Source organism: Argopecten irradians, chromosome 2, assembly GCF_041381155.1.
Source record: "Argopecten irradians isolate NY chromosome 2, Ai_NY, whole genome shotgun sequence".
Taxonomy (NCBI): Eukaryota; Metazoa; Mollusca; class Bivalvia; order Pectinida; family Pectinidae; genus Argopecten; species Argopecten irradians.
Window position 1 is genome coordinate 59377100 of NC_091135.1, and position 25949 is coordinate 59403048.

The following is a 25949-nucleotide window of genomic DNA, read 5'->3' on the forward strand; positions in this document are numbered from 1 at the left end:
TTCATGCCTCTCAGGATCCCGAAATCCAGTATCAGGTCTGCATGCCGCTCAGGATCCTGGGATCCAATATCAGGTCTGCATGCCTCTCAGGATCCTTGGACCCAGTATCAGGTCTTCATGCCTCTCAGGATCCTGGGACCCAGTATCAGGTCTTCATGCCTCTCAGGATCCTGGGACACAGTATCAGATCTTCATGCCTCTCAGGATCCTGGGACCCAGTATCAGGTCTTCATGCCTCTCAGGATCCTGAGACCCAGTATCAGGGCCAGGCACCATAAAACTTTCTCAGACAGATGCTTTACTCAAGTCTATGTAAAATGATACACTTGAGTAAAAAATTGTCTGAGAATATTTTTATGGTGCCGGGCCCTGGTCTTCATGCCTCTCAGGATCCTGGGATCCAGTATCAGGTCTTCATGCCTCTAAGGATCCTAGGACCAGGTATCAGGTCTTCATGCCTCTCAGGATCCTGGGACCCAATATCAGGTCTGCATGCCTCTCAGGATCCTGGGACCCAGTATCAGGTCTGCATGCCTCTCAGGATCCTGGGACCCAGTATCAGGTCTGCATGCCTCTCAGGATCCTGGGACCCAGTATCAGGTCTGCATGCCTCTCAGGATCCTGGGACCCAGTATCAGGTCTTCATGCCTCTCAGGATCCCGGGACCCAGTATCAGGTCTTCATGACTCTCAGGATCCCAAAATCCAGTATCAGGCTTTCATGCCTCTCAAGGTCCCGGGACCCAGTATCAGGTTTTCATGCCTCACAGGATCCTGAGATCCAGTATCAGGTCTTCATGCCTCTCAGGATCCTGGGACCCAGTATCAGGTCTTCATGCCTCTTAGGATCCTGGGACTCAGTATCAGGTCTTTATGCCTCTCAGGATCCTGGGACCCAGTATCAGGTCTTCATGCCTCTCAGAATCCAGGACCTAGTATCAGGTCTTTATGCCTCTCAAGGTCCTAAGACGCAGTATCAGGTCTTCATGCCTTTGTTACTTTTTGTAATGTCATTTTTGATTGGCTAAGTCTAAACTTAAAACTATTTTTAAAGTGTGTAAACATTTTCAGGATGACCAATTGTCATCGTGTTTCGTCCGTCGTCGTCCGTCGTCCGCCGTCCGCCATGCGTCGTGCGTCGTGCGTAAGACTATTTATACAAAAGCCTACTCCTCCTAAACCCTTGAGTGAATTACATCCATATTTGGGATGAAACAACCTCGGGGAAGGACAATCATATTTTATATAAATGAGATAGGTCCGACCCCTAGGGGCAGAGGGGCGGGGCCCCAAAAGGGCAAATTTTCTTAATTTTAGCTTTTAAATCCTACTCCTTCATCCTTGGATGGATTACATCCATGTTTGGTGTGAAACATCATTGGGGACGGACAATCATATTTTATATAAATGAGCCTGGTCCAACCCCTAGGGGCTGAGGGGTAGGGCCCCAAAATGGCAAATTTTCTTAATTTTAGCTGTCCCAATTCCTGTTTTCAGGTTTCGGTCTCCGATCTCAATGAAAAATTTGTCTATAGGGGTTTTAATTGATGCCGAACAACATACACAATTTTCTTAAAGATTTTTGGTATTCCAAGATGGCCGCTGGCCTACTTCCTGTTTTAAGGTTTCAGTCTACGATCTCAATTAAAATTGGTCTATAGGGGTTTTAATTGATGCCGAACAACATGAAAACATTTTCATAAAGATTTTGGTATTCCAAGATGGCCACTGGCCCACTTCCTGTTTTCAGGTTTCAGTCTCCGATCTCAATGAAAATTGGTCTATAGGGGTTTTAATTGATTCAGAAGGGGGAACTTTAGGTGAGGACAATCATATTTTTAGCCCACCATCATCAGATGGTGGGCTATTCCAATCGCCCTGCGTCCGTGGTCCGTCGTCCGTCCGTAAACAATGCTTGTTATCACTATTTCTAAAAAAACTGCCGCAGGGATTTTTTTCAAACTTCACATGTAGGGTCCCCTTGGTCCATATTTGTGCCATACAGATTTTGAGGCTGATCGGAAAAACAAGATGGCCGCCAGGCAGCCATCTTTGATTTTGGCAGTTGAAGTTTGTTATCGATATTTCTTGAGAACTACTGAAGGGATTTTGTTCAAACTTCACAGGGAGGGTACCCTTGGTCCCTAGTTGTGCCATACAGATTTTGCGGCTGATCGGAAAAACAAGATGGCCGCCAGGCAGCCATCTTTGATTTTGGCAGTTGAAGTTTGTTATCCTCAAAAAGTGCGGAAGGGATCTTTCTCAAATTTAATATGTAGGTTCCCCTAGGGCCCTTGTTGTGCATATTGCATTTTTGGACCGATCGGTGAACAAGATGGCCGCCAGGCCGCCATCTTGGATTTCGATAGTTAAAGTTTGTTATGGCTATTTCTCAGATAGTACTGAAGGGATCTGTCTCAAATTTCATATGTAGGTTCCCCTAGGGACCTAGTTGTGCATATTGTATTTTGGGACCGATCGGTTAACAAAATGGCCGCCAAGCAGCCATCTTGGATTTTGTTATTCAAAGTTTGTTATGGCTATTTCTCAGATAGTACTGAAGGGATCTGTCTCAAATTTCATATGTAGGTTCCCCTAGGGACCTAGTTGTGCATATTGTATTTTGGGACCGATCGGTTAACAAAATGGCCGCCAAGCAGCCATCTTGGATTTTGTTATTCAAAGTTTGTTATGGCTATTTCTCAGATAGTACTGAAGGGATCTGTCTCAAATTTCATATGTAGGTTCCCCTAGGGACCTAGTTGTGCATATTGTATTTTGGGACCGATCGGTTAACAAAATGGCCGCCAAGCAGCCATCTTGGATTTTGTTATTCAAAGTTTGTTATCGCTATTTTTCAGATAGTACTGAAGGGATCTGTCTCAAATTTCATATGTAGGTTCCCCTAGGGACCTTGTTGTGCATATTCCTTTTTTGGGCCGATCGGTTAACAAGATGGCCGCCAGGCAGCCATCTTGGATTTTGTTATTCAAAGTTTGTTATCGCTATTTCTCAGAAAGTACTGAAGGGATCTGTCTCAAAATTCATATGTAGGTTCCCCTAGGGCCCTAGTTGTGCATATTGTGATATGGGACCGATCGGTCAACAAAATTGCTGCCAGGCAGCCATCTTGGATTTTTAAGTCATCTGACCCTATAGTCATCATGTTTCGTCCGTCGTCGTGCGCCGTCCGCCGCGTGCGTTAACTTTTCACATTTTGAACTTCTTCTCAAGTTTGACCAGTGGGATTGAGCTGAAACTTACCTGAAATGATCCTGAGATGGTCCCGACAAAGTGTTGTTATTTTTCGGGTCGATCCGAAATCCAAGATGGCCGCCACAGCCGCCATTTTGAAAACACGTTTTGAACTTCTCAAATTCTACTGGTGCGATTTGGCTGAAACTTGCATGAAATGATCCTGACATGGTCCCGACAAAGTGTTGTTATTTTTTGGGTTGATCCGAAATCCAAGATGGCCGCCACAGCCGCCATCTTGAAAACTCATTTTGAACTTCTCAAGTTCTACCGGTGCGATTTGGCTGAAACTTGCATGAAATGATCCTGACATGGTCCCGACAAAGTGTTGTTATTTTTCGGATCGAACCGAAATCCAAGATGGCCGCCACAGCCGCCATCTTGAAAACACATTTTGAACTTCTCAAGTTCTACCGGTGCGATTTGGCTGAACGTGTATGAAATGATCCTGACATGGTCTTTACAAAGTGTTGTTTTTTCCCGGATCGAACCGAAATCCAAGATGGCCGCCACAGCCGCCATTTTGAAAACACGTTTTGAACTTCTTCTCAAGTTCTACTGGTGCAATTTGGCTGAAACTTGCATGAAATGATCCTGACATGGTCCCGACAAAGTGTTGTTATTTTTCGAGTTGATCCGAAATCCAAGATGGCCGCCACAGCCGCCATCTTGAAAACACATTTTGAACTTCTTCTCAAGTTCTACTGGTGCGATTTGGCTGAAACTTGCATGAAATGATCCTGACATGGTCCCGACAAAGTATTGTTACATCTCTGGTTGATCCCAAATCGAAGATGACTACCACGACACTATATCTAATTAATTTCCTATATTTAAAGGCCCTTGGGCCTCTTGTTTGAAATAAAATTTATTGAAAGAAATTGAAAATGATCCTGACATGATCCTGACAAAGTGACACCATATATAATTAATTTTACTATTGTCAAGGTAGTCAGATGACCGTTAAGGCCCTTTGGGCCTCTTGTTATATTCAAAGTTTGTTATCGCTATTTCTCAGAAAGTATTGAATGGATCTTTCTCAAATTTCACATGTAGGTTTCCCTAGGGCCCTAGTTATGCATATTGTGATTTGGGACCGATTGATCAACAAGATGGCCGCCAAGGAGTCATCTTGGATTTTGATAGTTGAAGTTTGTTACCGCTATTTCTCAAAAGGTACTGAAGCGATATGTCTCAAATTTTATATGTAGTATGTTTGAAAAAGTTTAAAAAGTAGAGAAAATATCCATCTTTCCTTTGTCAGATATAGATCATTCTTTGGTGGGCGCCAAGATCCCTCTGGGATCTCTTGTATAAAGGACCGAGCTAAGACCCATGGGGATAGTACGGCGGAGGTCCAAAATGGGAGCTTTGCTGAAATTTGGCTTTAAAATCTGACGACTCCTCATATTAATCCTTGAATGGGTTACAACCATATATGGATGAAGGGCTACAAAATTTGTTCAACAAATGACATTTACCTATTTCAGAAACTTACATATTCAACTAAGGAGTTCCTTGTATTGTTTATATTAATCGTTAACCAATACTTTATACTGTGACTTTGTTGTTTTGTGTCATGAGTCAGATGACCGTTTAGGCCCATGGGCCTCTTGTTAATAAGAACCTTTGATATTTCACAACCAACAGCAGACCTTAACAACACTTTTACTCGTGACAAATAATTTTTTAAATGAATGTTAATTATCAAGTGTCCTTTCAGTAACTCAATCTGTTTCTCTCTCTCTCAAGTTTCCCTTCCTTTCAGAAACTCTATTTCTCTCGTGTTTCTTTTTATTTTCCATTCCTTTCACCGCCTTACAGAAAAGAACAACAAGAGCTGTTGGAGAACAGCAAAGCTCGCCTATTCAGAAGAAGTTGATGTTCAAGTATTTACTATTTAAACATGGAAATATGACAAATTAAAAAGACTCAAAAACCCCCTAAAGGACCCCAAATTGGTTGTATTATCACGTTCAGCATCCATACACATTAGGAAAATAAAATCATAAACATTTATGATGACTTATTGCTCAAAAACTTTAACATGGAAATATGACAAATTAACAGACTCAAAAAACCTCTAAAGGACCCCAAATTGGTTGTATTATCACGTTCAGCATCCATACACATTAGGAAAATAAAATCATAAACATTTATGATGACTTATGCTTAAACAATTGACAAAATAGAAACTTGCTCAAAAACTTTAACATGGAAATATGACAAATTAACAGACTCAAAAAACCTCTAAAGGGCCCCAAATTGGTTGTATTATCACGTTCAGCATCCATACACATTAGGAAAATAAAATCATTAACATTTATGATGACTTAAGCTTAAACAATTGACGAAACAGAAACTTGCTCCAAAACTTTAACATGAAATGGGACGCCAACGCCGACGCCAGGGTGACAACATTAGCTCCCCCTATTCTTCGAATAGGCGAGCTAAAAATTCGCCAATCTGTATAATGAGTATCTAAATTCCATCTCGATCTACCTACTAGTTATATATAATTAAAATACATGTAATGTCTCTCAATACACACACACACACTTTCATATGTTGTGTGACTTCGCAACGAATTTTCAACCAATGAAAGGTGCTCCAGGTTATATTGCACTAGTGACATAAGTCAAATATATTAGGCAAACTAAAACAAAGAAAGCCAAATACATTGGCCGGTTTAGCAGACTAAAGTGACAAATGCAAAATATATTATTACATGGGCCATGGGTCACTGGATTCTGTGATCCTATACCCACACGATACTAAAAGAGAATCAAACATTATATGTGTAACAATCGCACTTACTAATAAAAGACTTTAATCACGGTAGATGAACTAATTTTTCAACAACAAAACAAACTAGAAATGTCTGCCAAACATTAAGATCACCCACCTACATATGATACCAGGATGGGACAGCAATACGATAGATGGTTGGTTCAAACTACATCACATGGATACCAATGTCACTGCAAGATACATAAAACACAAAATGGTTTACATTGTACTTGTAGTTCAATTTCTATCGTGGCAAAGTCTGCAATGAGATAACTTGTAAGATTTGAAGTCTTAGTTATCTAGTACTCCTTATAAGTATCTCGGTGTCCCACTGGTATACTACAAGTATTACAGTGATGATTCTTAGCTTTATCACACTTGATTGTGAGGTACAACTACTCTTACCCACAGTTTCTAAACTTTCTCAAAATGAAAATGGTCTAAACAACTTCTGAAACTTTCCTTAAAGGTAAGCAATATCACATTTACACTCGTATAAAACCAGTTCTATTTATTTTATCACACATGAACAATATCACATTTTAGAGTCTATCTGTTGAGTGCGCACCACACCCTCCTGGGCGAGTGACACTGCTAATGTTCCATCCTGTCTCCAGAGTCGCCCGAGAGACAAAGCCTTGCCTGCTCCACATTGGGGGCTCTCCACCTCGAACAGCATCCACTCGTTAGCTTTAAATGGGTTGTGGAACCACATACTGTGATCAAGGGAAGCCATATAGGTAGGTGTGTAGCTATTGGAACCAGGTTGTATAGCAGCACCAAGAAGGGCCAGATCCGAGATAAATCCAGCAACACACTGATGAAGCTTTAGGTCATTTCCTACAAAAAACAAGAGGCCCATGGGCCTTAACGGTCACCTGAGTTCGGATACAGAATAAAACAAAAGACATATTAACACTATATATTGGCCCATGAGGCCCTTGAAGTCAGTGATTTTATAAATATGACTTTTTAATCTATGCAGATTATTTGGTTCCATCAAACCAGTGAATTCAGAAGAAAGATTTTTGAAATTTTAGCCATTTTGACCCTTTTTGGCCCTGCCCCTCTGGCCCCTTGGGGTCAGCCAGAACCAATATTGATAAGATGTTAACATGCTATCACAGGCTAATAATTCTACCCCAGTTTGACTCATTTTCTATGAAAACTATGCAAATAATGTTCATAAATGTGTTTTTCCTATATAAACTACAGTAAATTTGACCCCCTCCTCATGGAGAAACTAGATACCCCAGAGCCATATATTCACAATTTTTGTAAAGGACCTTAAGACCTTTCCATCTGTGAAAAGTATTAGATTCCACCATTTCCAAAATTTCAGAAGAAGATTTTTTAAGTTTTAGCCTATTTGACCCCTTTTGACTCCGCCCCTAAGGCCCCTGGGGGTCAGTCATGGAAAATTTGTTAATAGGATTCAATGACCATCTCATACTGATAATTCTGACAACATTTGACTCATTTCCTATTACAATTGCCGAAATAATGCTCAAAAATGTGTTTTCCCTGTATAAACTATAGTAAACTTAACCCCCTCCCCAGGGGGAAATGAGAGAACCCAGGGTCATACAATTCACAATTTTGCTAAAGGACCATAAGACCTTTCTATCTGTAAAGAGTATTTGATTCTACCACATCTGTGAGTGGAGAAGATTTTTGAAATTTTAGTCAATTTTACCCCTTTTGGCCCCTCCCACAGCCCCCCTTGGGGATGGGGACCATATAATTCACAATTTCGATTAGCCTTATGCCTTAGAAGGTTTGTGCAAAATTTCATTGAAATTGCTTCAGCAGTTTTTGAGAAGAAGTCGAAAATGTAAATTGTTTACGGACATACGACGCACGATGGATAACGACGGACAATTGTCACATATTCATAGATATCCATGCTAAGTTTGGTTTGCGGTAAGCGATGGAAATCTTTGGATAGAAATAAAACAGCAACACCTGGCTATTTGCATATTTATGCCCCTTTAGATAAATGAGGAGGGGGCATAGTGTTTCCCTTGTGACCATCAAATCCTGTCTGGATTTCATATGGAGAATATCATACAGACATCTTTTATATTTTATATGTTTAGTCTCTGTTAATATGTATTTGATAAATCTGTTATTTAAAATAGATCAGAACAATTACTAGTATTCTTCAAGGTCACTACTAATGTCCATCAATATCGTGAAGTTATTACACAAAACATTATAAAAGATTTAATTTCACATCTTCACTTATAGAGCTTGGACCAGAACAAGTCTCTCATCCATTTACTGTAGCTTAGATAAAGAAAAACAATAAACGATTTCCTCTACAACTCAAACCCAACTCTGGAACTCAGTCCATTTCATCTAACCTTGAAACACAACTACAGATGAACCCAGACATCAAACTCGCCCATTTCACCTATAAATCTGACTTGGACATCAAACTCACCCATTTCACCTGTATCTCTGACTTGGACATCAAACTCGCCCATTTCACCTGTATCTCTGACTTGGACACAAACTCACCCATTTCACCTATAAATCTGACTTGGACATCAAACTCACCCATTTCACCTGTATCTCTGACTTGGACATCAAACTCACCCATTTCACCTATAGATCTGACTTGGACATCAAACTCACCCATTTCACCTATAGATCTGACTTGGACATCAAACTCACCCATTTCACCTATAGATCTGACTTGGACATCAAACTCACCCATTTCACCTATAGATCTGACTTGGACATCAAACTCACCCATTTCACCTATAGATCTGACTTGGACATCAAACTCACCCATTTCACCTATAGATCTGACTTGGACATCAAACTCACCCATTTCACCTATAGATCTGACTTGGACACAAACTCACCCATTTCACCTATAGATCTGACTTGGACATCAAACTCACCCATTTCACCTATAGATCTGACTTGGACATCAAACTCACCCATCTCACCAATAGATCTGACTTGGACATCAAACTCACCCATTTCACCTATAGATCTGACTTGGACATCAAACTCACCCATTTCACCTATAGATCTGACTTGGACATCAAACTCACCCATTTCACCTATAGATCTGACATGGACATCAAACTAACCCATTTCACCTGTAGATCTGACTTGGACATCAAACTCACCTATAGATCTGACTTGGACATCAAACTCACCCATTTCACCTATAGCTCGAACCCAGACAAAGCGTTTTGGCTCGCCTTTTTCCTTATGGTGATACACTTCTGGGTTTACAGGACGTTTCTCCACATGGATCTTGTCTTCCAGGATTTTGAGAATCAGAGTCCTACGGTTATCATTCATGTCCTCACTAAAATAAGAAATATCTATACACTTTAATGTTATCTTAATGACAGATATCTAGGGAAAATAATTAAAAGTGTTTCGACATGGAACAAGTAGCCCTCCACCTCTTTGCACCAAATTTTAATCCTGTGTGGGATAATTACCATAACTGGAGATGTCCAGTTTGCTGAAACTTCTCAAACTAGAGATTATGCATACCAGCAATTCTACTTAATCAACACAATTAGTATAATACAAAAAGTACATTGGTTGTTGCTTGAAATTTCTGAAATCTCTAATATGGGAAAATTGACAGGAATTTGTGGAAGATCATTGTTTGTTTTTTAATTTCAGAATATTTTGTTGTAAGATGGTAATACAAAAAAAATTCAATACATTCATTGGTGGTTTTTCTCTGGGTACTCCTGAATCTAGCACAAGTTAAAAGGGACATAAACTTAGATAAAACATGTAAGTTTGAGTAAAATACATATTTAAGACGTGTCAGATACCTTACTTAGTAATATATATCAGTTATTGTGCATATGTGTCAAATAAAATAATTATAATGGAAATTCCATCTTTTGTATTTTGAACCGGCCCGGTCGAATTTTGTAACGATAGTATAGTAGTGTTGAACTTTAGTGACCTCCCACAATGCACTGCACAAATTAAATGAATGAAAACAAAATGGTGGGTCAAAAACGTGGGTGAAGCGAACACAAACGAATTCCGATAGAAAACAGTGTACGTCAAGAGTCAGTAACGTGCGCGATTGGGAAAGTAGGTAAATATAAATGGATCGCTGAAATGCAAGAGATGGGAGCAACTCCCCACTTAAACCTGTGTTATTTACATATGTGGAATAAGTCAGGAACCTCCCTTCGCGGTGCCCCGTCGAATGAAAAGTCTCGTTTGACTTTTGACTTATCATTCATAACAAATATGGCTTAAACTTAATTTGTCAACGGTCGTAAATTAGAAAATAATCTTTAAATGTGGAAAACTAATATTCCTTGTCATGTCAGCAAGTTTTTTGTTCATTATAACCTCGCTTTCGGCATGCTTTCGTTTTGTGTTCCAAAAATAGAATATGACGGTCTATTTTTGAGGTAGGTATTCCCCACATTTTCCTGTTGTTTTAGAAAACCAATCATTGTAATGAAATATTCAATGAACATCTGAAAACCTAATCTAAGCATACAGAACAAATTATTTAAGGTTCATGTCCCTTTAAATGTCAAACAAACAAAAGTAAGCAAAAAAAAATTAAAATGAACTAAAATATATATTAAATATGTTGTATTATATAAACCATTTTGATTTGTGGTTAACATGTATGTTGATGCTTACTTGAGCTGTGATCTGAGAAAGTCATCCGAGTCTTTGAGTTCTTCAGGCCCTGGGACAGACGGCATTGTGAACTGATGCTGAAATGCATCTTCTTCGTCTGTTTTGTAAGAAGCCTGCATAGTGAAGATTGCAACTCCCTCCTGGGTTGCCTTGATGTTACGTGATGAATATGTTCGGCCATCTCTTGTACGGTCCACATGGTACAGAATTGGTCGATTAGGGTTACCTGCTCACCATAAAGGGGAAAACGAAATGATCAATGGTGCTGAATAAGCAGGCTGCACGTAAACTAGACATCTCTTTGAGAGAAGGTTAATGGTACTTTATTAATTTAATGATATACTGCTGGTCACTGCATAAGGTACCAATGTATGTGTAAGCTAAGTTCATGGCATTCATTATTTTTCACATTTAAAATGATTTTTGTTTCTTCTGGGTATATAGTCATACAGCAGTATATGAAACATAAATATTGTAAGATTACTTGTATTGCTTATAAGGAAGTATCAGTATAAAAAGTGGAAACATGTCTAAACATTGCTTACCTCCCCTCGGGAGGTAACACTGCTGACAGTGTAAACATGCTTACCTCCCCTTAGGAGGTAACACTACTGACAGCGTAAAAATTGCTTACCTCCCCTTAGGAGGTAACATTGCTGACAGTATAAACATGCTTACCTCCCCTTCGGAGGTAACACTACTGACAGTGTAAACATTGCTTTCCTCCCCTGGGGATGTAACACTACTGACAGTGTAAATATTGCTTACCTCTCCTTAGGAGGTAACACTGCTGACAGTGTCAACATTGCTTACCTCCCCTTAGGATATAACACTGCTGACAGTGTAAGCATTGATTACCTCCCCTTAGGAGGTAACACTACTGACAGTGTAAAAATTGCTTACCTGCCCTTAGGAGGTAACACTGCTGACAGTATAAACATGCTTACCTCCCCTTAGGATATAACACTACTGACAGTGTAAACATTGATTACCTCCCCTTAGGAGGTAACACTACTGACAGTGTAAAAATTGCTTACCTGCCCTTAGGAGGTAACACTGCTGACAGTATAAACATGCTTACCTCCCCTTAGGAGGTAACACTGCTGACATTGTGAACACACTCACCTCCCCTCTGGAGTGATAGAGACTGTACACAGAGTAATAGAGACTGTACACTGAGTGATAAAGACTACACTTACCTGCCCGTAGGAAATAGCAGTGAAGACTGTGGGCATGGTGGTCTTCATTCACGGTTTTAGATGCAGCCACGAGGGCTTGACCTACGACCTGTCCACCGAACACAGACCTTCCTGCTGTAGGCTTCCATAGGTTCACAGGAGAAGCTCTGTAAAAGATTTCAATCTAAATAATAACATAAACATTTTACAGCTGTAGGTTTCTACACGCTAGATGGGGTAAACCGAGATACTCTGGCCCTGACACCAGACTTAGACATTATGATAGATAGATATCTGGTTTAGGGCCAGAGCGCACTGCTATATCAAAACGTGAAATAAGCTGACACTGTTTGGTATCTGGCCAGGTCATCTCCGATTCAGACTTCTTACAAAATATTACCACCGAGAATCGCCACTTACCTTGGTCTTTTCAATAAATAATTTATCTACTCATAGCCATTCATTTTATCATGCATGCACATTCCATTGTGTCAACACAGTAGTTTCTTCACCGCAACTTTAGATTTCCCTCATCATCGTCGCCGTTTTCTCGTAGTATGCAAATCACCTTGTATCTCGATGGATTTCTATATTTGGGTAGATATAATATTCATTTGTTGATAGCCTAAGGTTAGTGGTGCTTCTCTGTGGTCAGGCTGAATCGGAAATGACCTGACCCGATATCAAACGGTGTCCGCTTATTCCACGTTTTTATATAGTAGTGCGCTCTTGCCCTAAACCAGACATCTATCTGTCATTATTTTCTAAGTCTGGTGTCAGGGCCAGAGTATCTCAGGCTATAGAGGGGGAAGGATCAGTTGAGAAATTCTGATAGCAAATTCAGAGTCTGACAGCAAAGCTGTAGAAGTTCTGGAGATATCATCAACAACCATACAATTCAATAGGTTGAGTAGCTACTGTTGTAGTGGAAAAGATATATCACCTTCTGACTGAGGTCAGCTATAGGTTGAGCAGCAGCTGGCTAGTGTTTTAAAATCCCAAGTTTTAACTCTGGTCTGGTTATGCATTTTTACTCCACTTATGTACTAACCTTAACATCAGCTCTTTATCTTAATTGGTTCAGCAGTAATTAAGCCAGAGGATCTGGTTCAATCCTTACCTAGTAGCAGCAGTTATTTCAATTTATCTTGTGCCCATGCTGTTTTACTTTCATTTGGTGATACATATTATTTCAATAGAGTTGAATACAAGCTGTTACAGTTGCACGTGATAGACCCGATTCCAATTCCTTTTTTTGGGGACATAGATGTGGCGCGGATATGTTTGGCTAGGCGATTGGGTGCCGTGGATCGTGCATTTGAGGTTGGTATTTCCGCTGCTCTTAATACATTGTATTGATAACACAATGAGTAGGTCTTAGGTATTGAACTCATACATTGACAAATATTGATAGGCGAGTTTAATACCTATGATTAAGGTTATTATATATATATACACGTGTCCATGTACAGTTGAATATATATAAAAAAAATAATAAAACTCAACGACCTTCCTCTAGTGCTTTCGACATTTCATGATGGCTCTTCAGGAATGAAAATGTTTATTTTTTAAAGAACAAATCAGGTATTTTTAAATGATTGTTTATCATACATTGTTAATACACTAGTTAGCTGTACAGTTGAGTGTATAAGCTAACTGCACTACGTTTAAACTATAACACTTACCGGAATATATTAACATCTATTTTCTCCAGAGTCAGAAAGGAGCGTATGAGTTCACTAGCTAGGTTTTCCCCCTGTTCTACTGCCATTGTTCGGCGTCTAGTGAGAAATATTAGGTCACCGCCCTTTTATCTGGTTGTCAGTGTTTATCGCTCCAATCTTTACTGTGTCCGGTTGGTTTTTGTTGTTTGAAAGTCAAAGTTTACATACTTTGCAGGAGAAATGACCATCAGCATATGTGGCGTCCTATTTATTGACTTTCTGTATGGGGTGTTATCATTATAGACCGTGCTATTTCAAAATCCCTTATAAACGTAAATAGATCTGTCGTAGCGTGGCTTGTACACCTGCCTTTTTATATCCAAGATATATGTATATGATACCGAATAATGCATTAGTATACACCTAATGCAAGTATCGCCAACTTACACTGTTCCCTTCCGTCACAACTTATTTCTATTATCAGGGTATTCCCCTTACTATTTTTGTCTCATGATTTCATTGGTCGAATAAATTCATTCGGAACACACCATTTCAACGGTGGGGGCTAGCCCGTCCCTAGCCCGAGCTTTAAAACCCGAGCCCGAGCTTTGGTTATTTTCGTTTTTCTACACAACGACTGCACATATTTAAACGATTTTTGACACAACATTTCTTTGTGTTATGTTTTATCTTTCTATGAAACTTATGTTTCCTGAAATTAATTTGAATTTCATAAATCGACCTTTATCACTTTTCAAGGGGCTAAACCATGTAGCCCGCAATGGAGCGTGACATTTTACGATTTTTCCACCATAATGTTGGTGGCATCAGTCTAATATTATAGACAGTCAAGCCGAGTCCACTATTGAAGGACCACGTGTATGTACTAGATCTCGGCGAAATGAACAACTGTGTCTGACTGATTATTCAATGGAGTCCAAATTTCCTTATTATGTGCCATTTAGTTTCTCTTCTAGTTTGAATTTTGACACCGTTTTCTAAAAATATCTCTGATTATCCATGTCCAGCCTGAAATATATTTGACCGTCCGAAATTATGACGACCTTATCTAAACTTACCCTCACTAGTCGATTACATCGTGCCATGTCTAAAATTATAGCCAGGTCTAAATAAAATAGTCTGTGGTTATATATAATTTGTTTTCATAAGATCGGTTTTGTGAACGTATAGTGTATCGTCTCTATTGTAAACTATTGTTTAGTTATACATGTAGTCCGTTTCAAACTATGATACCAACTCAGGTAACTTTTCAACCAGGTAATTTTTATACTCATATACCTACATGTATGATAAGAAACATCATAATATATACTAAAGTTTTGTTAATGAAGGTGAAGCACTCACAAATATGTTTTATATTATTTATTATATAATTATGATTACTTTGTGATACTTGGTGGGTATTAAAATGAGTTGTGGGTGAAGATTTTGTATGTTTTCTTGTAAGTGTTAAAGATATCGTTTTATTTTTATTAAAAAGAATTAGCCATTGATTGATCAGCCCATGCAGAAATTGATGATAGATCATCATTCAAGAACTCTGCACGTGTTATTGTCAGCAAAATGTCATCAGCATTACCAATACAGAGATGTGTCATCGGCAAATAATTTCATATAAGATAATTTAATCATTTGTTAAGTCATTTATAAACAATAGAAAAAGAAAAGACCAAGTACTGAACCTTGCGGTACTCCAGCATTTATTGGTTTTTCATAGGATTAATTGATGTTCGTCTATGATTACGCTTTGTTTTCTGTCAGATAAGTAGGCTTCAAACCAGTCATATAGTTTACCTTTTATTCCATATTTTTTCAACTTGTACAATAAGCCTAAATGCCATACTCGATCAAAAAGCCTTACTTATATCACAGAAACAGATGGAAAATACTGATCGATCCTATTGACAAAGGGAGAAAACATCTTGTTTTATAAGAGAAACCTCCACTAAGTGTTTACAATGACGTATATGAGAAGGAAAAGTCACACTGGGTTTTGGGGAAGTACAAGGCAGGAGCTTTTGTGTTTTGGCACTGACCATGACGTTGGGTGACGACTGATTTTCCTTTGATATCCGCCGGCGCAGCCTTTGATGTAGCTTGCGGGTGCGAGGGTCACCATCTTACTTTCTGAAGTGGGCCATCATTTCATGAGCTGTCGTATTTTTTTAATGCAAATTTAAGACATATTTTCTAAATAATCCGTTCTTAAAGCAAGTAATAAACGTTGTGAAATTCAATAAACTTTACATTGGTGTTTCGTTTTACTCGATGAGACAAGTATTTGTTGAGAAAATTGTTGTTTTTTTTATTTCCGGTTCATAGACGTCTCGCGTGGTGTTTAGTAATGTAAAGAGACAGTCACGAATCACAGGGGGGCCAACTCAATGAAAATGGATGTTGTCATACAGTTTTTTTTATTTGGTGGATGGACTGATGAGTATATATGACAGTCATGTGACTTGGTTTTTCAAAAAATACGATATTTGAAAAAAAATTTAAAAAATATTATGTTTGTGTTAATTAGACATATATTTACATGAGTAAACACAAATTATTGTTCAATTGATGAGTATCGATTATACTCTGACGACGATGGAGCATTTGTGTACATGTTAAATACGTATTCCAGACGTGCTTCCCCAGAGCTTCCTTACCCCTCGACTCCACCCCAAACCTCATATACATATACCTATTTTATAGTTATCTGTATTTCGCCATACTGACTCTGCTTTACCTGTAATTTAACAAACACCATGGCTCAGTCCAACAGATCTAATACAGAAAACGGCCATTCTAGAGTTTCAGTCACTTATAGGTGTGATAATTAAATTTTAATTCAATTTGTTTTACAAACTTACAAAAATCGCATTGTATTGACAAAAATAAGGTTATCGGCACATAACTTGTGTATTGAATCCGGGAGTTTTGTGACCCTCATCGTGATATTGAGGACGAATATTATTTTATTCTTATTTGTCCAATTTACCTAGATATCAGAAAGAAATTCGTAAAAAATACATTATTGGGAAAAACCATCTGTATTTACATTAACCAAACTTTTGAATACTGCAAATATAAAAGAATTAAATCTACTTAACAAATATATTTATAATGCAACTATTTTGAGAAAGTCATCAATGTAATGCTTTGTCCATTCTCCACTTATCCTGTATGTATGCTAATTGAATTTTGATATTATTCTTTGTAAAAAGCAAATAAGTTGAAAAACTTAACGCAAATAAAGAATTTGAATTTGATAATTAAATCATAACCATGAATTTATAGACATGTGCCTTCAACATTTATGATTTACATACACGGACTCACGTCACGTAATTGTATTCATGTTCAAAAGGTTAACACGCGCAAATCTGTCCTACCCTAGGGGTTGACAAAGAAATCTCTCACGGCTAAAACCGGTGACAAATCAGTGAATGGAGGGAAAAATCATCATCAGTATCATCATAATCATCACAACTATCATCTTCATTAAAGGTAAAACATCACATCATCGTCATCACCATTATCATCGCCATTACTTATAGCGAAATCTTCACTGTTATTTTGACACTATTCTCATCATCCTCATCAGCATCATCACAGCCGTGGTATCCAGAGGACGTCATCCTTCCACGCATGCACCGGCGGTGGAGACAGCCACTCCAATGGTACCAGAGAAGATGGCAACACATCATCTGGCGCTGGTCTTATAATGTAGCATTTGCTGTATATACTATATACTCCGTTCTGACGACTTTAAACGGAGAGCGAAGTAATACCCCTCAGTTGCCTCTTAATCGAGCGCGTGTACTTGCTTCGCTCTCCCAAGTAATTAACTTCCCCGGTTAACTCCTTAACTGTTTTCATATCATCAATCTCTGATAATAGTTTTTAAAGGATTTAAAGATTTTAAGTAGGATTTAAATTAATGTTTAAAGAGACCCATTTATAAAAACGACGAAAATAAGATGACAATGCATTAGCGTCGTCTGTCAATATTTATCAGTAAACATACCATGGGTCAAAGGTTATTTACTGATAGTCTAATAAAAGGAAGCAACAACATTATAACAATAATGGCTTTAATGGATACCACTTCCAGAGTACATCTATTAACTGTACCAGACCTGTATCTATCAATTGAAAATTGAGAACAAAAATGAGTGTTGCAAATGTCATGAGATATATAGGTCCAAACCCAAGTTGTTGAAAAGGAAGGGAAAAGGAAAAGGGGGTTAGGATACCGGTTAACGAGGAAGAGGTAAACAAAAGAGGTTCATAGCGTTGATACGTTTGCTCTTATCAGTTTCAATATAGCGTTTATAGCAATCACTAGACCATAAACCTAGAAGTTGGATATCGTCATCTGCGACACCACACGAACTAGCCCAAGTAGCAGCCCCCCGCCTCAGAGAGTGACCCCCATAGGAAGCGGCGTAGTACCCTAGTTGAGAGAGAACCAAGCGGAAGGCCTTAAGGAAACCAGAGTAGGATAAGCACTTCCCAGAGGACAAGAGGAACAGAGGTTGGGTCAAATCTGGTCGTACTAAAAGCTGCTGAAGTGGGGCACAGAGGCAAAGGGGGTGACCTTGCTGTAAACGGGGAAGAACAATTTCAATAGGAACAGCTCTAAATTGCATGGTCTTTACAACTTTTAAAGACAATAACATACCCCATGGGTGAGACAACAAATCCAGACACTGAACATGACGGGATGGGTCAAATACACCTTTAACTAAGAAATTATTAGGTCTCAAAAAACCAAAGAAACCAACAAGGCAGGCTGCCCAAAAAACACAGTTGTCTTTACAAGTAAAATCTAAAATATCGTGAATCTCTAACAACAAACGGGGAGTTACTGGGGACTTACAGGATTGTGCTGTGCTAATTTCTCTCTTAACACCCGTTAAGACATGTTTTACATGCCAGGTTTTAGTAGGATCAGGTAGATTTTCAGACTTGTGCAAGACTGATATAATATTTAAGTAAGATTTTATACTGCTAAATTTGAATTTTTTCACATCAACCAAATAGGCGACATACATTTCTACAGTCTCTATATCTGCCGGAACACTTGCTAACTTATGGGCCTTACAAAAACTCAAAAAAGTCTGTAAATGAGTTTTATAAGTCTCTGATGTGGAACTAGCCCACCCCTTCTTTTTCAGTCTTTTCACATCGTGTTTGAGTCTCTCTGTCTGGGGATCCGCGTAATCCCCACCTATAACATAGAAAAGAAGGGGAAACATGCTTTAACAGCTCATCGGCAGTAAAGTCAATAAGGTTATAACTAGTCACAACACTATACAAGCGAGAAAGCTGACCTTGCTCATGAAGGCGAGAAGCACTATCTGCGATAGTATTAAATCGTCCATTTATGAATTTTGCTTTGATTTTGAAATTATAATATGCAGATATCCAAAATAACAATCTTAAACAAAACATAAGTACACTATTCTTAGAGGACCCTTTGTTGATAATGCTCATGGTGGTCATATTGTCCGTTGACACAATAACAGTTTTATTACACCACCAAGGGGCCCAACGTAAAGCTGATAATACGACAGCCATTGTTTCTTTAATATTAATATGTTCGGAGGACATCACTGGCAGGTCTAATTCCCAATTGACATAAAAGTAATCACCATTAAAGTACCCTGCGCATCCTTTATCACACGCGTGTGTCTGTAGGCCTGTTACAGGTGTTGACTCTATAAAGCGGACACAGCCATTAAAAGTTGACATAAACGTTATCCACCAGTTTAAGTCGGAGAAAAACTCATGATTAAGTTTAACTTTTGCATTAGAACTTTTATATTCACTTGGAATCAAATTCAGCATACGTCTGAGAAAGGTGCGGCCTCCCTTTATCACTGAACATGCCCAACTGAGCTTTCCACATAAAGATTCTAGTTGTTTGACACTTGCACGCTTTTTTCCAACAAACGTATATAGTAAGTTTTGAAATTCGGTCATTTTTTCCTGCGGTAAACTCAATGTTAGTTCCGTCATGTTGATTAAGACTCCAAGGAAGATAAGCTGCTGACTAGGACCCTCGACTTTGTTCCACGATATATTGAAGCCCAATTTTCTCAGAGTTGAGATGAGTAATCGAAGACCTCTACTGCATTGTTCAAAAGTGTTTTCGATAATCAGAAAATCGTCTAAATATGCGATAACTGTCACATTAAAATGGACTTTCATGATATGACACACAGACGAACTCAGCTTTTGAAAGATTTTAGGGCTTTTGGCATGCCCAAAAGGTAATTTTGTGTCATACATATATGATGGTGATGTTTCTCCCTTAAACGTCCACTTTAAGCCTGTGAGAGTATAATCTGAAGGATGAATTTTTACTGAGCGGTAGGCACTTTTTAAATCCACTTTTGCTAAGAAATCACCTGGTTTAATGATAGAAATAGCACTTTTTAAATCCATATAAGAACAATCTGTATCCGAGGTATAAGAATTTAAGCATGCATGTATAGGCCGACTAGCATCATGAATTAAACGAACATCCCCGTTAGCTTTAGGGACAGCTCCAAGCGAACTAATTATTGTCGGTTTTGTATCTGTTATTACGTATTTTTTTTAGCGATAACTCTGTGAGTATCTGATCTTCAACTTTTTCATTATATAAAGCAGCTGAGGCATAATTGTCTCTTACGACTTCTTGGTATGGACCAAATTTTGAAGCAAGCTTAAATCCATCACGTATAACAACTTAAAATTCCTCCCTATCCTCACAGTCATTGGGGAGAAGTTCTTCCCACGCCCCATGTTTTAAACAGTTTGTACAGTCTACTGCTGAGCTGGCCCGTTTTTTGGAGTCCCTATGACAGTGGGGTAAGATTTGGAAGTGTCTTGGGAGTGGTTAACGGCCGAATGAACACTTGAAAGGCAAATGGCACAATTATGTGCCATCCTACATGTCGGTCGCGTACACATGTTACTGTTGAAGCTACGACAGATTTCTTTCCCGTTAGGCAGGAAGGGACTCTTCATACGTCGATCCGGTGCACTGTTGTGATATGGGGTTTGAATGCCAGCCTCTTGAAATGCCCTAGACGTGGCATTAGAGGATTTATGAACTAGGTTGAATTCCCGTAGATCTTGTCTGTATGTCCCCAACTCAAAATGCTCCCTGGCTTGTTGTTCTCGATATTCCTTATCATAAAGGAGCACGGAAAACCAGACATACTTGGACGCGAGCCGGAAAATGTCAGCTGTTTACTTTAAGTATGGCGCAGAATTTGGGAGATTGCCTGATTTTGTTAGGGCATTCATGATTTGGATGTTCGCGAACCCCCATTGTTCTAGTGTCACTTTTTCCAAAGTACGAGTTTTATCTATTCTCACCTCCATATTTTTGCCTAGATTCACAGTGTCATATTGGGGAATAGGGTCCTGCCAGATATGGTCTACGATTTTTAAACATTTTCGCTGTTCGTTGTTATTGTGCAAATTGTTCAATATCAACTCACCGACACTGGCAACGGCTCCACTCTCGTGACCTTGACCGTGATCCCTAGAATTGTCTGGTGTCACGTAATCTTTTGCGAGTTCGGTTCGTATTTTTTCCTTTTCTTCATTAATTTTTCTTCGTATCATAATTTTTTCTCTGTCAATTTTTATCCTTTTCAGTTCGCTTTGCAGTTGTTGTAGCTCTTCGTCGTCATGATCGTCCACGTGGTCGCCATCACTCCCCGGCATGGGCCCATGTTCTGGCATCGTCAAAGATTCGTGGAAAACGTCTTCCGTATCACTTTCGCGGGATTCTTCTTCGTTTTGAAGGGCGTCGATAAACCCTTTTAGTCTTGCTCCCGCTCCTGTTCGTTTGGGGCGAGCCCCGACGTTACCTTCAGCCATATTTCAGCAAAAATCATCAGCAAAAAATAATCAGCCTTTAGCGTGGCTGTTGAAGCACATGTCAATTGAAAACGAGGCGCGGTAAAACATTGCGGAAGTACATCAATTTTACAAGCACTAAAAATACAGAATGCGGGAAAATAGCGAAACGACAATACTAAAATTATATTTACATGGAAATAACACTACAAAGCGGTTATCATATGTGATATTTACCCGCGTGTGGGCTCCCGCATCATTGGTGCAATCCTGAGAAGAATTGTTTTAATCCAAACAACAAGTTAACATAGCTGGTCTGATAAGTATAAATTTCAACATCAATTTCATTACGAATTCTGCTTTTTTGTAACCTCGTTGACCTGTCTCGCCGATCTCACTGTTTACCCGAGCCGAGCCCGAGCTAAGGGTAGACAACTCTCCGTTCCCGAGCTTTTTCTAGTAAATGTAGAACATTTAGCCATTCTTCAAGTAAGAATGTTTCCGGGCTCTGCGACGGTGACGCAGTTCTACAAAGAGTCAATATATTAAAGTTAAAGTGTTTTCTATTCAGCTTCATCTATGGAAATTTAATAATCAAAGTACTGAAAGTACTGAAACACAATGGCTATCTGATCAAGTTGGTTCTAATAGCAATACCATTACCATTGTTATGAAAGGAGTAAATTGGCCGATAACAATTTTTTCATGAATGTATGTACTTTTCCGAGACTGGCACAAAATTATTGCATTCTAGATAGAGACAATTTTTATACATATGCTAATAGTTATTGAGAAAGAGAGAAAAAGCATTTAAGTAGGTATAACAAGTTGAAAATAAGAAATAAATGGATAGTTTCTATAAAAAGACAAAGTCCAATAACAATTATTTTTGCAAAGGGCAATAACTTAGTAAGTTACAGTCGAATCAAGCTGATTTTCGAACTCGTCCGAGATCTTTCTAATGTTAGTCTCCTTTAAAGTTTCATTAAGATCGGTGCATATTTACTCAATTAAAAGTGTTCACTATGTTTATTAATTTTTATTGCAAAGGGCAATAACTCTGTAAGTTAATGTCAAATCACGCTGATTTTCGAACTTGTCAAAGATCTCTCCAAAGTTGGTCTACATGTATTACTCAAGTTATCATGTTCACAAGATTCAAAAATAATTATTAGTGCAAAGGGCAATAACTCTGTAACTTTGAGTAGAATCAAGCTGATTTTCACACTCCAATGAGATCTTTCCAATGTTAGTCTACACACAACGTTTCATTACACTAGGTGCATATTTACTCAAGTTATAGTGTTCACAATGTTTGCTGATTTTCATACTCATCCAAGGATTTCTCCTAAACAAAGTCCAGTAATAATTATTAGTGCAAAGGGCAATAACTCCGTAACTTACAGTCAAATCAAGCTGATTTTCAAACTCATTTATTCATTAAGTTGGTTCAAATTTACTCAAGTCACTGTGTTCACAAGAATGGACAAATGACTATCACAGGTCATCATGACCTATGGTCAGGTGACCTAAAAATGTAAAATGTATGCTGCATACGTAATTACGGTAATTTAAGTGGATTTGAAGTGGGGATTTTAAGCATTTAAAATATTAAAATTATTTACCAGTGTTTCTGCTAGGGGGATTTGCAGTGGTTCATTTAAGGGGTTATCCAGTGGTTTCGATAAGGGCATTTGAATTGGCCCCACTAAGGGGGTTTGCAGTGGTCCAGCTAAGGGGATATGAAGCGGTCACACAAAGGGGATTTTTTAAAAACGTCTACAATATGTTAATGAGGACACCAGTGGATTTGAAGTGGTATCCTTAGGGGGATTTGATGGGGTCTCACTTAGGGGATTTAAAGTGTCTAAAAATCAAGTGGTGCTTAACAAGAGTTATTTCATTAAAATCATCGTTGGTAACTTCTGGCATAAAAGAAATAAACTGCTGTAACAGGTGTTGTTTGAATATCTAAGCAAATCAATATACATTCTAATTTCTTTCTTTTTTAAAATACATTCATAAATAAAATATTGAATGGTAGTACACATAAAAATTAGAAATGAATACCATAATTACAGGACAACATGCATGTCAATCTACATATAATCCCCTAAATGCTCAATTTAAAATATATATTTTGTAATATAACAGCACAGTCATTACTTTATAGTATAGATATTGACTAATGATATTCTGTATTTGCATATTATAGAGTTATCTGCCCTAGCGGGTAGGTATTGATTGTGATGTCATGTGTTTGCAGGCATAATATCATACTTTTAAGAGAAATCTACCAGAATTTCGCACACAAAATAATGACATCATAATGGTACCTACCCGAAAGGGAGGTAATTCTGTAATATCCAAAGATGGAATAGGTTTTATATGAGGAGACACAATAATATTTTATAATTGATGAGTTTGGTCAAAATCCATAAGTTTTCATTTTCTTCATTTGGTTTCTTTCTTCTTTGTTAACATTAACTTTAAAATAATTCACATGTTGTTTTTAGTGTCTTTTTGTGAACAGCATATGTCTTTCTGTCATCGCAGTCTACTTCAGTGTCTGAAATGCATGTTATAAAAAACAAAACATTAATAGTTTCTTGCATGTGTGAAGAATGATGTATTTTTGTATACCGGTACAAGATGTATTCATCACTATTTGTTGGGTTTTTTTCAATTGAGATTTCTTATTAACAATCCTAATAATATTTGATATTCAAAGGACTGTAAATTCATACAACTTTGATCTTAAAATGAATATCTCAAATATGGTCCTCGGCATTCCTCTGACAAAAGGGGTGTAGAGAGGCAGTATGGGAAAGGTATTTATTTTTTATTCATTTTCGGACCTTCCAGGTCGGAAGAGAGGTGAAGGAGAGTCAAGAGTATTAAAAAAACATTGACCTACTATTAATACCTGCAAGCAACTGCCCAATGCAGGTTTTGAACTTGTAACACAGGTGGTGGTAATTTGACGACTCAATTTATATAGCCATATATAAGGCCACTATTTCCCAAGTAGGGGTTTTAATCAATTACTAAATGGAAGGCCTTATAGTTATAATATACTGACCATTTTTTTATTAATTAAAAACATCTTCATAACAGCTAAGTTTATACCCAGTATAAATTAAGGAGTTGATTAGACTACATATTTGTACCCGCAGTCTCCATTTTAGGCCGGCGATACAGATTTCATTTCTTGTACATTTCTTCAAAAACAATAAAACATACATTTAGGAAGCTCTTCATTTCTTCGAGAATAAAACCTTTAGGAATATTATGATCAATGACTAGAAGATAACATGGTACAAAAAAAATATTTAGATTCTAAATACAAGGCAAATTAAATTTTGAAATGCAAATCTCTGAACTTCAAATTGCACAGAATAATTTCCAGATAAAAAATATCAAATGTCACTTGATAAAAGTTAGCTTTTTTAAACAAAATATAAATAACATTGTTTGTCATCATATACATATATCATGACTTTTTGTAATTTTCACATGGATCAATTGAGAATCACACTACAGTCATACCTGTTTGAATGACTTCATAATAGAGGACATGTAGCTCTGTTATATTCATGATTAATCAGACAAATTTGGAATGAATGTATTCTCATTCTGCATGATGACATACTTATGTAGTTTAATAATTAGGATATACACTACATAATCAAATTGGATATATCTCACTCAGATTGCATGGCAATAAAACTAAATTAATCTAATTAATACATGTATACAAATATTTCAAAATAAAAATGAATTTGATATAGTCTACTTCAGTAGGAGGCCTTATTGTTTTTTATCTCTACATTTTCCCAGTTTTAATTTTAATTTGCTGGTTAAAAATTAAAAAAATATGCTATAATGTCTTTTAAATACATTTAAATACCAGGTACTAAACTTTCAATTACAGATTTTATTTAAAGTTACATTATTTCTTTTGGAAATTGACACAATCATAAACACAAATATCTAAGCTAAGGTCAATAATTACAAATTAATCAGCCGTGGTGAATAACTCCATCTCTCAAAATATTACTGTGAAATTTGCCGTATAAGCATGTCATACCTAGGCCTACCGGTCGTAATTTAAAACAGCCATCTATACTGTAAACATCGATGTATTGAAGAACTATTCTGCTGTCCTCATGAAGTCTATGTTCTCAAGTGTATCAAAATATAAGCATGGTCAACATCGGTTGTAAGCCAAGCAGTCTGTGTCCGTATTTGTTTACATTCAGCAATCAGACATACGTAAACAAACACACATGCCTGTGTTTCCCGCACTGAATAATCACGTGACTAACTATGGCACGCCGTTTTGTCATAAAATACACACAATACTTAAGGTCAAATCTTTTGACCTTAAGGGCAAAAAATGTTTTTTGCCATTATGTACATTTCACCTTAAGGGCAAAAGATTTGACCTTAAGGTCAAAAAACTTTTTTGCCCTTAAGGTCAAATCTTTTGCCCTTAAGGTCAAATCTTTTGCCCTTAAGGTTAAATGTAC

The 25949-nt window shown here is 37.8% G+C and overlaps 2 protein-coding genes across 3 annotated transcripts; both read right to left on the reverse strand.

Moving 5' to 3' along the window:
* Positions 1-6066: 6066 nt before the first annotated feature.
* On the reverse strand, positions 6067-14046 carry LOC138316085 (acyl-coenzyme A thioesterase 8-like). Of its 2 annotated transcripts, none has more exons than XM_069257577.1 (5): positions 13567-14046; positions 11903-12048; positions 10704-10929; positions 9191-9375; positions 6067-6884 (listed from the first exon to the last, which is right to left on the reverse strand). In XM_069257577.1, exons 1-5 carry the CDS (start codon positions 13650-13652, stop codon positions 6580-6582), a joined length of 948 nt encoding a protein of 315 aa, XP_069113678.1. In that variant the 5' UTR covers positions 13653-14046; the 3' UTR covers positions 6067-6579. The 2 variants fall into 2 exon arrangements, with proteins under 2 accessions (XP_069113678.1, XP_069113679.1); XM_069257578.1 differs by having other exon boundaries at positions 9221-9375; positions 13567-14044.
* Positions 14047-17706: 3660 nt separating this feature from the next.
* Positions 17707-20800, reverse strand: LOC138316086 (integrase/recombinase xerD homolog). The gene has a single exon (XM_069257579.1). The coding sequence runs from the start codon at positions 18813-18815 to the stop codon at positions 17814-17816; it is 1002 nt and encodes a 333-aa protein (XP_069113680.1). The 5' UTR covers positions 18816-20800; the 3' UTR covers positions 17707-17813.
* Positions 20801-25949: the final 5149 nt, after the last annotated feature.

Excerpts from the sequence above, each read along its gene's own strand:
- LOC138316085 (XM_069257577.1), bottom strand. The coding sequence starts at position 13,652 with ATGGCAGTAGAACAGGGGGAAAACCTAGCTAGTGAACTCATACGCTCC. Across the intron at positions 10,930-11,902 it reads CTGCTATTTCCTACGGGCAG|GTAACCCTAATCGACCAATT; the intron begins GTAAGTGTAGTC and ends TATGGTGAGCAG. Across the intron at positions 6,885-9,190 it reads TGTCCAAGTCAGATCTATAG|GAAATGACCTAAAGCTTCAT; the intron begins GTGAGTTTGATG and ends TGTTTTTTGTAG.
- LOC138316086 (XM_069257579.1), bottom strand. The coding sequence starts at position 18,815 with ATGTTTCCCCTTCTTTTCTATGTTATAGGTGGGGATTACGCGGATCCC.